The 15,949-nt window shown below is 39.5% G+C and overlaps 1 protein-coding gene across 3 annotated transcripts in view; it reads right to left on the reverse strand.

Moving 5' to 3' along the window:
• Positions 1 to 15,949, reverse strand: part of XRCC4 (X-ray repair cross complementing 4) — a 141,729-nt gene that overhangs the window by 85,555 nt on the left and 40,225 nt on the right. For all 3 annotated transcript variants that reach the window (XM_015653555.3, XM_033511373.1, XM_015653554.3), the window contains exon 4: positions 1,075 to 1,241. In XM_015653555.3, the coding sequence (XP_015509041.1) occupies positions 1,075 to 1,241 (167 nt within the window). The remainder of the gene's footprint in view (positions 1 to 1,074; positions 1,242 to 15,949) is intronic.

Below are 15,949 nucleotides of genomic sequence, written 5' to 3' on the forward strand. Positions count from 1 at the left end.
TGAATTATTGTTGTTCTGCATTTAACAGACATGGCCAAAGACTGCTGACCATAAAACCTTCACTGCATATTTTTAATATCCATTTTTCATGTATCTCGAAAAGATAAACATGATAAATAAATCCACCAACTTGCACTGAGAACAAAGTCACACAGCTCTGATTTTTTATATATATATATTTTTTTTTTTCCTTTTTCCTCCTTTTCTTTGGGGTACTCTGTAAAAAAAGTGCCACCCCACCATGGAAATTGATACAAGCACTAATGCCTCTTACACATCAGCGTGTAATGCAGTACAGAACACGGGTTATACAATACACTATTGTTCAATTACACTGTTAAGCAGTAAAACACTACTTAGGGGAGGCCCTTTGCTTGTCAGGCAGACTGTCAGGAGAAACTGTTACTCATTTTAATGAGAGGGAAACAAAACTAACTCCTCCCAAAAGTTGGCTCTCTTTTTCAAGGTAAATTAACACAAATTAGCTGCATTCTTTCATCAATCTTCCTAGATTGTGTGTTTTTTCAGGTAAAGCAACAGAAAAGCAAGATAAATCTCTGACTGCTCTGCTCTAACAGTTCTATGATCAGTGAAACAGGCATAGATTATTTCACTACAGAATGATTGACAATTCAGGTTGTAAATGCAACAGCAATTACAAAAATCTCTTGAAAAATAATGGTACTTTTCCCTGTAATACTGCACTCATTTTTCAATTCCTGCTTCTTCAACAAAGAAAACAGATGGAAGAAACAGCAATTTATTCCCCACACAAAAATGTATATAATTTACACTGCCAGTCCTAAGAGTTACAAAAAATAATGTTAATGAAAAGGCTTCCTAAAGAAAGTGAAGCTAATTTAGGTGTTTGGGAGTTTTTGCTAACTCATAAGCTAAAACCACCTTTAACTGCAAGCTTTTTAGTATCAGTTGCTTCTTTGTCAAAGGGAGGATATCCACAACCACATAGGCTGTGGATAACTGAGCTCAAAACATGTCTCAAATGCATAAACATTTCTGTCAACTGTTGCTGAGCTTCTCAGGTGTCACCTGTGGATCCACCTGGGAACTCACCTCTTCTCCGCATCGCTAGAGTTGCTGAGAAGCTTTTCATTTTCTCTCTGCAGATGCTCAGTTTTGGCCTGCAGCTTTCCCAGCCTGTCCAGGCAGTAAACAAGGAGTTCCTTGACCACATCTGCTGGCCTTGGGACTTCCTGCAGCTTCAGAGATCCAAGTCTGAACTGGGACACAAGGAAAGAATGAGTTATTTCAACTGTACAAGAAACTTTGATGAGGCTTTGCTCTAGTAAACTTGAACACGTCTCCAATAAGCGTAAGAAATACCTTACAGCCCTCCAGTTCAAAGGGGGACAATAAATTTGTCATGCAGAGAATGGAGAAATATGTGGAATAATCTACATGCTAATTATTTCCAGAGGGCCACAATATTGAGAAGGAGTCTGCAGCAGCTCCAGAGGCTGCGGGAGCCGGGCCCGGCCAGGCCGGAGAAGGGAAGGCCCAGAGGGGATCCCGTGGATCCACACAAACATCTCCGAGGGCTGCCAGAGGACGGGGCCGGGCTCTGCCGGGCGCTGCCGAGAATAAAATAAAGGGCAGCGAGCGGCAGCCCGGCAGGAGGAAGAACTTGTGTCCATGGAGGGGCAGAGGCCTGGAACAGCTGCCCAGGGAGGGCCTGGAGTGTCCCTGTGTGGAGCCATGGCAGCCCCAGCTGGGCACGGCCTGGCCTGAGGGAGCTCCACAGGAACCTTCCAAAAACAAACTATTCTGGGATTTGCAGCTAATATGAAAAATCTACCCAACAAGTTGCCACCTCCAGGGCTCAGACAATAAGTTCTTAATCATACGAAGACTCCTTCAATTAAACAGGCAGCCCCATCAACTCAGTGAGATTAAAGGATCTGTAATGAACCACTGTGTGCTTTCAGCAATGGGGATGCCATACAGGACATACAGGAGGTCTGAACATATTTTGTTTTGCCTGGTCTGGGACAAACAACAGAAAACTGTTGTTTTTTTCATGTCAAAGGAAGAATAGCTCAGCCATACATACAAACCAGCGCCAGCTGAGCTACAACCATGCAAATCTGGGTGGATACACATTAATATACAACACAATAGTTTGAAGGAGTGGAAGAAGGAGAAGGGGTCGTCTCTCGTATCTTGCGATTATCAAAAAGACTGACATAAATTTTCTGGCATTTCCCTGTGGAGAGAAGTATTACCCATCTTTTCAGCTTGAAACTATATACTGTATATACAGTAACTATATACAGCTATAACATCCTATAAAAAAGCATAAATGTAAGTGGTACACACCAGGGAAGTTCACGCTGTTGTGGCACCTCACCTATTAAAATCAGAAATGCAATTTGATTTGGTTTTTTTTCCCATTTTACTTGAGAAGGCATGGAAAATTACATAAAAGACATCTATTTAAAAAATGCCTATTGTTTGCTAACTTTTTAAAATTTAACTTTCACTAACACCTTAACACTAAATGAGTTTTGGCTGGTAAAGGTAAAAGCTGCTCACAAAGCTTCCAAAGACATTGTTTGAAATGAGCAACAGTGCTTCCACACAGACCTTTTATCTGGGGAAGTCTTTGCCACATGATACCATCCTGACCTCCTTCAGCAAGGTCAGTCTGTCAGAAAATGTGTAAAACCCAAAGGTTTAATTTCCAATTAGCCACCAAATACACATGTGCTGTCTCTAAAGCGCTGTTGTCTTTAGCTGGCACGCATCTGATAGCTACAGATGAAAAGATGCTTTTAATTTATTTTTGGAAATTAGATTACACTATCAGTAGCCCACAGATTGGTGTGCACTCCCTGAACATCACACTTGCTGTCTGACAGCATTAACAAAGATGGACATTTGTGTAAAGGAAACTGTTTTTCATCACTTGCAAGCCACCACCACACAATTTGGATAAAGAATTCACAGAGATAGAGAGGCACAGTAGCACAGATAAATAGGATCACAACCTTTTACCGTGAAGGAAATAGCAAAGAGGGCACATAATTTTTGTCTTACGCCGTAATATATTCAACTGAGATCAGGTACAGGCAAGCATATTTAATCAAGACAAACAAATTACAGTTTTCAGTGCACAAAAAGAATGAAAAATGCATAATCCTAAAACAGGTCAAAGTGAGCAGCAGTAGAATTATTCTGAAAGCCTGGTACCACTGCACAACCAAAATCACGCCAGACACACAGCAGACACTCCAAAAGCAATTGTAATTATTAAAAACCCCCAGCACTGCTACAGGGACACAGGCTATGTGCCCAAATTTGCAGGTGTTGAAGTCCAACACGGATGGTCAAGCTTTAGTTTACTCTTTAGTTCAGTCTTTATGCAAAGCAATTGGCTATTACCTACTTTCTCACGATAAAATTAACTGTCCTTCTTCTGTGTCTTAGAAACTGAGACCTGTGGACCATTTCTAGGAGGCCCACAAAGGTGAGCAGAGCAAGCCCATCACCAGGAGGATTAAAATTATCATGCAGGTGCTGACAAATCAACTAAAAAAAGGGAAAAAAAAATAGTAAGGTTTTCTGCAAAACTCTTCTGTATCTTCCCTCCTCCCACAGTCATCTAATCTTAATTTAGGACGGCTGTGGGGAACACATTATGCAACTACCTTCAGGGAAACACAGAATGTTTGGATACAGCCCTAATTGAAAGAAAACCAATGTGACAGGCTGAAATAGCGGAAGGTGTCCCTGCCCATGGAAAAGGAATGAGATGGGCTTTAAGGTGCCCCCCATCCCAAAGCACCCAGTGATTCCATGATCCTGGACTGCGTGCTGGTGCTCTGCCTCCCTCACACATCACAAGAAAACCAAAATCCCCTTCTGGCAGGCAGCTCCTCCAGCATGGAACTGTTTTCCAGCACCTATTGAACACACAGAGATGTCAGCACTAACAATAGCAACGCTGCTATCTCGGCTAATTACAGCCCGGTGGCGTTTGCCCCACCAGGAGCCCGGGGCTGAGAGGCTGATAAGGCAGAAAGGCAGCCAGGCCCACTGAATTCCCAAAGGCACTAAAACAACGTCAAGAGAAATGAAATCTCCAGGCAGCTCTGCTTTTGAGTCATGCTGGCACCCCGAACTGGAAAGCGGACCGGTAGAGGAGAAGATGACAAAATAACACAATTTTGCATCCAAGAACTCTGAATTTGGGACTGGCGTGTAAATTGCAGACAGAATTTTAACAGAATTCAGTGTTTTTCAGTGGGGGAAAAGGATTAAATTAAATTTAAATTTAATTTAAAATTAATTCAATTTAAATTCTTATTCAAAAGGAGATGTTAGTTTTTCCCACAACACTGCTAAGATTTTCCTTGCAACTAAAGCAAGAAACAGTCCAGTTATTTGTCCTTCATCACCAAAACCACAGTAGGGAAACTGCAGACAGTTCTAGGGAGATGCAGTGGAAGTGGTTAAAGATCAGGATACCATAACAAACAGTTAACTGGGTGGGATATCAAGATAAACAGCTCTTGGTACTGCAGGAGTGAAAGAAAACATCATTAACACCTCACTAAGCTAATCTGACAAGCAACACGTCTTTGGTTTGGATCACGTTTCCAAGGTGATTTTGTAAATTTGTAACGGTGAATTTTAATTTTTTGTTGTTGTTGTTAGCTTTGTAAATTCCTGCACGTTGCTGCTCCCCAGATGAATTTAAATTTCTCACCATCCTTACAGCTGCTGTAGCTCTCTGGCTCGGCATCATCTGCAGATGTAACTAATGTGCTTTCTACTTCCCCTTTCAGATCATTCAAGAAAACATTATGTAAAACACTGAAGCACTAAACACTTCATTTATACAGAGAAGGAGTAGATCTGGTAGAGGTCCCAGGGGACAACTGACTGACTGTGACTGATACACTGCTGCCCTTCAGTTTCTGCTTCATTGTTTGTTGGCATTTTATTTTTAAAATTTTTTATGTTCTTACAAGTGCAGGAAGATGAACACAGAAGCATTCAGAAAACTCTGTTCCCTTAATCAGAAATCACAGTCATCACATATCCACCAGGCCTGTATTTTGAACTTGAGAAATAAAAACAATTAGAAGGTTATTACAAAAATGTCATTTTCCACTGACCTCTCACCCTGCCCACTGCTTGTATTCTAGAGATGAGGGAAGAAGTGATCTCAAACAATAAGACACAAAATATTACAGAAATAACTGAAAAGTTTCTCAGTTTTTCTTCTAGATGCTTATGCTTACAGGAAGACATGCTTCACAGAAGAAAATAACAGTTATTAAAAAATGACACAACACATTTTTCACAGAAGATTCCAAAACTTAAAGTTACTTTGTTGTATACTGAGAGTGAATTTTAATTTTGCATGAAATAACACAGATCTGCTATATAATCTTTGCATTACTACATTAAAAAAGACAGTTATCATATCTAAGACAATAATTATCAGAAGTTATGCACTGGAAGGAGGACTTTCACCCAGCAATGCCTCTCTTCTGAGTCAGATTCTTAAGATAAACACTAACAGTCAGCTTATTTCCAATAACAACAATTTTTCACTATGTCTATAAGAAAAAAAAATCATGCTGGAAACTCTCATTACATCTGCTTTGCTGGCTGTGATTTCTTTCTCTATTAGTAAAATATTCCAACAACCCTTTCTAACAGTATTTTTTATCCACAATATATTTAAGGAATTCTATACTTCCAGAAGGTAGGAAAAAGAAAAAAAAATTAGATAGATTCTGTCCTTTGTTGTCCTGGCAGGGTAGAGCATATAGATATAGATATAGATGTATTTATAGATATATATGTTGTGTGTACTTGTGAGCCTCTTTCCTATTAAATCTTAACCCACAGTATTTCAATTTTTCCTTCTCTGTTTTGAAGACTAATTAACAATTTTTGGAGAGAGCACACTTGACAAATACTTCAGTCTGATTTTCAAATGAAAATACTCCCAGCATGTGAATGATAGAGGTTTCATCATATGAGCCAACCTTGTATGGCCTGTTACAGGCTCTCACTCAGCTTCCACTCCTCCTGCCTCTGAGTGAGACACAGAGATCCCTGTGCTCTGCCCCTAAAACAGAATTTCAGACTGAGCTAGCACACCCAGGAACACCTACATCCATGCAGACAGATGCTGCCACCTGCAAGGTATTGCTCAAGCAATATCCTTTCACCAGGGAAATATTCAAGAAGAATTTGAGGGGGGAAAAAAATAAATTCCAGAGCAGCCCACCAGCATGGAGCAGCTGTGCAGTCCCTGTCTGGTTTCTTGGAGACCTGCAGTCTGTGAAAGCAGCTGTGACCACTGTGCTGGAGCAGGAAAGCCCTACAGATCCACTCAACAACAAATCCTTTTGTCACTGCGCTGTTCTGAGCACAGAATCACAGAATCAGAATGTGGAGGGTTGGAAGGGACCCCAGAGCCCATCCAGTGCCATGGCAGGGCCAGCTCCCAGTGTCCCAGGAGCTGCCAGCCCCAATGTCCAGCCTGGCCTTGGGCACTGCCAGGGATCCAGGGGCAGCCCCAGCTGCTCTGGGCACCCTGTGCCAGGGCCTGCCCACCCTGCCAGGGAACAATTCCAGTATCTCACCTAAATGTCCCCTCTTTTAATTTCTACCCATTCCACCTGGTCCTGTCCCTCCAGTACCCAGTGCAGAGTCCTTTCCCTGTAGCCCACTCACACACTGGAAGGTGCTCTGAGGTTTCCACACAACCTGCTCCTTCACACGGTGAACAAATCAAATTTTCTCAGCCTGTTTTGGCAGCAGAGGTGCCCCAATCCTCCTGACCAGCTCTGTGGCCACCTAGAAAAATCCTGCTAGGAGATGATGTTAAAAGCTGTACAGGTGAGCTACCCATGCCCTAGTCCACTGCTGATACTGAAAGCAAATTCTTTACTATAGAGTCTGAATGTCTTAATTAAAAGTAGTTAGACTTGAGTTAATTTCATTCCAAAGGAATTGTTAGAAAAGGAAGTTGTGCCTTGCATGTGAGATAACAGCAGCTTCTTTTTCTCAGTTGAGAGCTGGAGCTCTTGCAAGACAGACAGGCTGTGATTCCCTGTTAAATATCAGCTACCTCTCCTACTCCACAGACTCTGAAATAAGGTAGAATCAACATTTGGATAAAAATAAGCTTTCACTATGAAAATACCTAAGAATTTAAAAGAGAAAAATGTTAATGAAAATTCATGTACAGGGTTAAAGAATATGACCTACAAATGAATGATGCTGACACTCACACAAAGAAAGTATTGTTACAAGCTTGAATCTGGAAAGCATTATACCATTTTTATTTTTTAAGTCAATCACTGAGTGGTCTTGATTTTTTAAAGCTGTGCCACTATTATCTCGAGGGAAATCATTCAGCAGTAACTATGACATCCCTGGGTGTGGTAATAAAACGAGTACACTAGACTTGCACAATACAGTGATGACAACGTGAAAGCAGAAGTTGCTTTTGTAAGAGCAAACTCTAGGAAGCTAGAAAAAATTACACAGCACCATGGAAGCCAAGAAATCTGGCAGGTTACATCAGACGGTGTAAAAATATGATCACCAACCTCCAAAAAACAAGTAGAACACAAAAATCTTGCCTGAAACAAACCTCCCTCCTGACGAAGGCATTACAACTACTCTAGAGCAAAACAGCTGACGTAAGTGATTGGTATTTCTCTCGGGTTTTTTACCACACACTGCAAAAACCTCTAGAATTGCCATCCTATCAGCTCCACGTCCAGTGGAAATTAAATTCCTTCTGCCTTCACTATTTTGCATGGGAGCAGTTCCCAAGTATTTTTTGGAGAGCGTTCCACTGTTCCTCACGCTCTCAACCCCACACACTCATGGCACTTTGGGCCCCATAAGGATTGGGGTGCAAGGAGGAAAACTACAGAGAAATTGGGAATATCACCAGCTACTAGAACACCCTGAAGGCTCTGTTGCTCCTTCCACCCCTCATCCACCTTTATGCTCAGCTCTGATCAGGCTCTGATCCTGAAACCCTCCACGGAGTCACTGACTGGGAATGAGCTCTGAGCATCATTTTTTGTGGGGCCTGCAACTCTGTGCAATCACAATAAACAGTGTCACATAAGCCTGTCATATAAACCCCCTCATGCAGGAATTTAACTTTACAAAAGATTTTCTCCATCTCATTGGTGTAGCTGAGTTATTTTTTCCTGATTTGTCTCCTCAACACACACACACACGCCCAATTTGTAGCCATTTGTTCTAGGACATACTCTGTTCCCTGGCTTACAGTGTTCTTTTCCCTCTGCCATGTTCAGACTCCACAATTTATAGATTAATTATTTTCTCAGCCAGTATATTTTTATGTTGGACTAAAGCTCTATACAGCTTTGGCTACATACATGTTACTTTCTCTATCCCTCATACCACACAACCTTCCTCTCAATTCCAGCTTGCATTTCTTGACTGTTAACAACCAGAACATTTAATTTCAAATATAAACCATGTCGATGTACACAGTGAAAACCTACAGAAAACAGACACAGACTTTAATACTGATAATGTTCAAATATGACATAAATCTATTTGTGTGTTTCATTCCTTTCCTTTAACCCTGTAACATCTACCTTGTGTAAGCATCATCAGGATATCATCAGGATGCCTGGTTCTTCATTTTAGGATGCCTGGTTCTTCATACAGTTTTGGAATTAAAAATGGTAAATGAAAATAGTAAGAACATCAGATAATTCTTAAATATCCCCCCCAATGGAAAAAAAACAAGCATGGAAATAGGTTAGAGTACCAAAAACACCTACTCAGCAAGTAACTACTGGGTTTATTTCATGAATGGCACTATATCTATATGTCTTTCCTTAAAGCCTTTAGAAAACTTCCTTGTTTAATCTCTACACTCTTCAGAAACACCATATTTCACATATCTATACAATCAGCTACTTCTGTGAAGCTTAATCCCACCCAGGCTGAAAGGGTCTTTAGCTACTGAATTTTGACAGCTGTGGCATGGTCTGGTCAGGATCTACCCAGGCTGTGATTCCACTACCTCAGAGTGCTCTGTAACCATTTTTTCAGGCTTAGTCTAAAAAATATTGCTCATGAGAGCACTTCCTCCTAACTAACCTTAAACATATATATATATATATGTATATATATATGTATATGTATATGTATATGTATGTATGTATATATGTATACACACACATATATGTTTATATAAAAATCCTATCTTTGTCAAAAATAACCTGTATTTCCAAAAAATACAGGAACTAAGTTGCAGACCATTTGCACTACATCAATGCTCATTTCTCAAGGTGCTAAGCCACAGAAAGCTGCCACTAATTTCCACGCCCCCCCACACCAATTTTTTTGACCACTGCACAACTGAATCCCTTAAAATTAGAAATACACTAAATACTAAAACAAACTGTGGTGGGGTAATACTCAGCACCTGTAACATCAGGTATTTCTTCCACTTTTTCCCTTTTTTTTCCCCCCAATGGCAATCACATAAATTGTTTCACTTCACCACGAAAAAAAAAATAAAAATCAAAGCAATTGGAGTAAAGAAGCCAAAGGCAAAAAATATATAAAAATCAGGTGTACAAGTTCGTTTTTAGAGCAATAAATGTGGAACAGACAACTATACCTTACAGTTCCACAAGGAGTGATAACATGATTATGTGAAGAGCCAACAAATCAAGTATTTTGTTGGATTTGGGATGAAATTACTATTTCACCACACAGGAACTGTCAGGTTTGCATTTTATGCATGCACCCCAAATGATTTATTCCTCTTCTACGCTTCCCCTCTTTTTATCACTCCCTTCTGTATTTCAGGCAATATTGTCCATTCAGCTCCCTGCTACCCCTCAGCCTCTGAAGTTTGGTTACAAAGAGGACTGAAGCAGGACACCCTTAAAGAACCTTCATTTATTTTTTTTCCTGTTTCTCTCATTAATTCCATGGCTCCAGGCAGGATCAGATGTGTTCCCACCTCGCTGAGCAGGCAGCAGGTCTGTGAGCAATGGAACTACTGAAGGCTGGTTTCCCATGGCTATGACTCTTGTGCTGGATCCCCTAATGTCTAAAAAGGTGAGAAATCCAGTCAAAGCTTTTCCCTTATTTAATGCATTCATAACTTCTCTCTCCCGTGAGGATTTGCTAGTGTCTAATAATACAGTTGATCTCATTCCACAGCTTTTTCCAAAGCAGGCACATGAATAGGGTCTCTTTTTCTCCATCCAGGCACCTATTTCCATGAAACTAGTAGGAACCTGATATCTCTGAGACCTTTACTCCTGTCAAATCTGTTTGAAATTGTCCAGGAGTTTCAGAAGTTACTGGGGGAAAGGGAGGAGGTAAGAGGCTGGCAGTCAGCAGAGGCACACAGCATGACCACATAAGCTTTGTTTCCTCAGAAAGCAGGGTATAACACTTGCACTTTTTATTATTTTTAAAACTTGCCCTAAATGAATTAGGAAATGAGCTTTACTTGGAGATCTAAACTTGTTTTCTTCCTTGTTTCTCATGTAATTTATAGTGTGGCATTAATACAATAGACTCTGGACGTAACATCTGGATCCAGGTCTCAGGGCCTAAATGCATGAACAGTTCACAACTGTGTTAATTTAGATTTTAGAGACTTATAAGATAGCTTAAATCCCAATTTATTTCCTAGAGGCAAAGAACAGGACATGAGCCCATTAACATTAAACAACTGGCACACAAACTTATCACACAGCAACTTCTTTGAGCTGGAAGCTCAAGTCTCCCTGAAAGTATGAAAGGATACCTGCCAAGGATTTTTAATCTAATCTGATGGGTTTTTTTTTGGTTTTTGTTTTTTTTTTTTCAAATATTCCTCATTTATGTTCAGGTTTCCAACTCAAAAATTATTCCAGAAAAAGGCCACAACTTATTTAAATAAAATGTTTAAAGGAGCAGAGTGAAGCTATTTTTCTGCAAAGCATATGTAGCATGAACATGAAACACTAAAAAAAAGCATCATGCAAGCCTTTAAAAACCTCCAGAGAAGCTTCTACAAACATTATGAAAGGTAGACACACATAAATGTGCTTTCAGCCAAAAATCTCCAAAATAAAAGCAAGACTTGCAGGAGTGCTAGTGATATTACTGTCAGTAAAGGTTCCAAGGTAACAAAATATAAATGATTAATACTTCCAAGATTTAAAAAAAAAACCACCACCACATGATGTGCTACATAATAGGAGTATTTTAATTCGACCTGTCAACTGATCCTATTCCTACATGTGAAGCCCAGACTGCAGCTTTCCTTTAAAAACTGTAATAAAGCACAACTGAAATGTCTGGAGTAGTAACTGTCAGATATGAAGACAACTCATCTTGGGAGCTGCTTCCCCTTCAAACACTTGACCTTTAGGCTTTGGGAAGTAATGGAAACTATAAAGTGCTGGGTGAATACACCCTTGGAGCTGAGGTGCCAACGTTTTGCAGTAATCTGGGTCTGATTCCCCCTGAATGTGCTGGCAGTAAACAGCTCCAGGATTGCACATGACTTTTTTTCTTTTTTTTTTCCCCCCTCCCCTTTGGAAAGTAAATGTATAACCACGTGAATAAGCATGAGATAATGCCTAGACTGAGGCAAAATATAAAAGTGTTCCCAGCTAAGCACTACAAACAATTTTCCAGTGTGAGTAATAATACTGCACTCATTTAGAACAACCATTGACTGTTTTCAGGATGGTATTTTACCCTTTGTTTGAAAATAAAAACCCTTCAAGATGTTGAAAGCCACGTGCTGAAGCCTTCGAGATCCAAACACCTAACTATTTAATAAAAACTCGATTGAATAGTTATTCTATCCCACTTAAAAAATAAAAGGCAACAGATTGAATATTGTGCACCTAATCTGAGCAATCTGAACATCTGTGTATGCTGTGCCCCACCCACAAACATGGAAATAACTCAATGCATCACAACATACATATACTGAATATGAAAAAAAATTCAGTAAAGCCAAAATTCCAAGCAGTGCTGAGTTCATAGAAGGACATAAACACTTCTATAAAATAGTCAAGACATGAATAGAACATTTCTTTCCATCCAAGAGGCTAAAGAAATAAACAAAAAAAACCCCAAAATCTTATTTTCACATAGAAAGAAATCAGCAGAAGCTCAGGTTCAGGAATGCAATACAGTTGAAAAAAACTTTATTGATTTATTTCTCCCTACAGTTACATCCCTGTTCTTATTGTTGAATTTCATCAGCAGGAAAAGCTTTCCCTCACCCCTTAGGATACTATTTAAGTAAGCTTTAAGAAAAATAAGAATAAAATTTTTAAAACTCAAGGAGTAGTTCACTTTGTTTCCTTGTAAAACACAAGGGAAACCCAGTTCCCACATGACATTTTCCCCAAAAATGTCTGGAGGAACCACTGTGTGACTCCAGGCAGAAATACATGTTCTATCATGTAAGAATAATTAAAATACAACGTTTTTGTTCCATAGGTAAAGGCCATTTCAGAGCATTAACTCATCATAGGTCATTCCCAAGTGATCAAATGTCACTTCACCCTGATAATTATGAGATGATTATTAAGTTCTATGTCAGATCCTTTCATGGGCACTACAGATTCAACTCCAGCAAGTAATTTTTCTGTATGGATTATTAAAATGATAAAAGGCATCAAAATTTTTGCATTCAAGAAATCCATATTAAGTTCAAATAACAGTTCTAATAAAAATAGGTTTTCTGAAAATTCAAATCACCTGAATCTGTCTGAAGACAAAGAAATTCCCCAATCTTAAATCCCTTACTGAATGCTTAAAATGAACGCAATTATAATACATCTTTTCACAATGGAAGTTTTTACTCAGATCAAAAGCTGGAATGGATTCAATTAGAAAATATTTTTCCCTGAAATCTTATAAATTTTCGTCTGCAAAAGAAATATAGCTCACAGATAAAAAAGTTAGACTAAACTGGTTGCTAGCAACACAAACAAAACATTTACTTTCTTTTCCGCATAATACCGTTTTTCAAAAGTTTTTGTGATGGAGTATTTAGAGAATTAATGTTTTCTTAAGCCAAGCCAAGCCTGGATGAAGGAAAGCATTTTTTTTTCTCACAGTTAGGATCCTATAGAGCACAACTGGAACCTTCATGGGATCATGTTTTAGAACAGGAGGTGCTCAGACGAGGCACCAAAAAGCCGCATCAGGGCATTTTATCTGCAGAACAAAACAGGAAAAAGCTTCCAAGGAATCGAGGGAAACGAGTGAAGGCTCCTTGATTTCTCCCAGAGCAGAGACAAGGACAGGCTTTCTCTGGATGGCCCCAGCAGTTTGTCAGGGGCCAAGAGCAGAACACTTATCACAGAAATGCCTCAATGTCACAAAGAACCTCAGGATTTAATTCCATCCTTGCAGCAATTTCAGTGGAGGGAAAACATCACTGTTCAGGTCTGTTGTGTTGTGTTTTATTTTCTTCATTTTTAATTGCCAGCAAACCAGCACAAAAGAAAGAATCTGTGGATTTTATGAAATACATGGCAGTAGAACTAAAGGTTTCTTATGAACCAGAAAATGCTGGGATTTTGTGGCTTTGGTTGGCTTTGGTTTTTGCTTTGTGCTTGTTTGATTTTTAAGCACTCATATTATTTTATTAGAACACTAGGCAATATCCTATTAGGATAATTATATAATATTAATATAATAATATTGTTATCTTATTTAATACAGAATAATAAAATACTAGCTGTGATATCACCTTAAAGAACATCTGAGGTTGAGCTCATGCTGTTTAACATGATCAATAAAAAGAAGAAACCCACCAACCAGCCAAAAAAAAACTCATCAAAAAACCACCAACCAGAGAACAGTGCATACACTGAGGTGATAAAAAAGTCAAAACTCAATAAATACTTGTATTTTAGTCAGCAACAAGTTGGAAAAGAAGACACACAGCAGCAAATGCAAGCTGAAGATGGAGAGGTAATATTTCCTTTAAAGCACAAAACATCTCAGTGCCACACGTCAACCATCAGTTATCAGCATTAAAAAAAAATCACTATTCTAAAATTATGGGCAAAATAAGATCTAAAGGGATGGGTCTGTCAAGAAGCACTGTTTTTCAAGAACCCATTTTCAAGGGCAGGTTCTGGTGACTTGGGGAAGCCCTGCCCAGGAAGCTCTGATGGAATACCTGACTGCAAGACCCTACACACAGCCCTGCACACAGGGAGAGGGATGAGAAGTTTAATCTTTTAATTTTTCTTATTTTATATCAATATTTCACAGTCAAACAGAGAATGCTTGGTGAGACAATGGCATGTCCAGAGCTAAACAGGCCTGACATGTTCATGTAGGCTCTTCTTTGACGAGGATAAAACAAGTACTTGCATGGCCTGAGGCAAGCAGTTATCTCCACTTGGCTAAATATAACTTCACTGAAGTTCTCAGCAGCCTCCTGCACTGCGTGCTCAGCCACAGACCTGCAAAAACCTGGCCCCAAACAGAGTAACACAAGGCTTTTCTTAGGGACATACAAGGAAACCGCTCCTTTGAGCAAATCCCACGCACAGCACACGGAAATGCACGAGGAGACTTTTGGAAAGAAGCCGTTCCATGCTCCGGGACAGCTGAGGTTTAAACACGTGAGATTTGATTATTTATCCTGAGATGTAAGCTGGGGGAAGTGGTGCTTTCACCCAGCTGAACTGGAATGACACTGGGAGCGTGAAACAGCCCAGGCTGGGAAGCAAAATTAGTGTTAGTGACTACACCAGCCCACACAAAGACAAGCCAGAGATGAACCAGAGCAGCAGCCCCAAAGTATAAGAACTCATTAAAAAAAAACTATGGGAAATATCCCTATCCTGTTCCTGACATGCAAAATGAAGAATATTATTTCATGTTTTGCAAGACCAGAGTCCTGTAGCCAGTAGCCACTCAGACCAACCTCAAAGCCCGCTGGTTTTTGGCTGGTTAACATTTAAACAATCACTAAAATAAATAAAAGTTAAATCAGGATGCTCAACACTGTTAAATAATTTCTTTCTCCTTACTTTGAGCCATTGGAAAGCGATGATGGTAATTACAGCAAATGTTACTTGAAAATAGTACCACGGAACAAAAGAAAATAGGTAACTGCTATCCAAATTTCTGTTAACATTAATTATGTCAGAGCACACTGAAACTTGCAAAAGCTGCGTGTTTATTGTCTCTACATTCTTCTTTTATCTACTGGAGCGCAGCAATTCAAATATGCTGGAAATAAAAATTATGCCATGCTATCTGAACACAAAAATGAAATTTTCAAGAAGCGAAAGAGATCTGATAATAATTTCATCACCTTTGTGTGTTGAAATCTACCTGAAACACAGCCTTCCACAGCAAATGAAGGAACCTCCATTGTTAAGCCTTTAAAAATAAATTGGAAATGCTTGGGTCTTCACAATCCAGAAGTTTAACTTCAAAAACAAGGGTAATTCGTGCACTATCTGCCCATCCCAGCTTCCAGCAAGTTGGGGTTCCTCTGAGATTGGGACCAACCCAAAGTACAAAATTCCTGCACCAAGAACTACAGATCAGCTACTTTGAAAACACATGGAATGGAGAAAGGATGTTAAAATGTTATTAGAAACTGCACAAAAATGCAAAATGGACATTGACTCTCCACGTTTCCACACTTTTACCAGAAAGGCTGTATCTCACACGTCTGAGCACTTATATTTGGAAGATCATAAGGGGACATGACAAAGAACAGCAAATGAATCTACTTCACCTCTCTCTAAATAAATTTGAGCAGAAGCTTATGAGATAGCAGGTATCTTATCTCAAGAACCAACATTCATGTGCATAGAATCATCTACTGTGTGCAGAACTAAGTAGCTACAGCTCACAGCAATCATGATTTCTCTCTCTTAAACCTGAAATTAGAGTA

The sequence above is a fragment of the Parus major genome, chromosome Z (assembly GCF_001522545.3).
Source record: "Parus major isolate Abel chromosome Z, Parus_major1.1, whole genome shotgun sequence".
NCBI classification, from domain to species: domain Eukaryota; kingdom Metazoa; phylum Chordata; class Aves; order Passeriformes; family Paridae; genus Parus; species Parus major.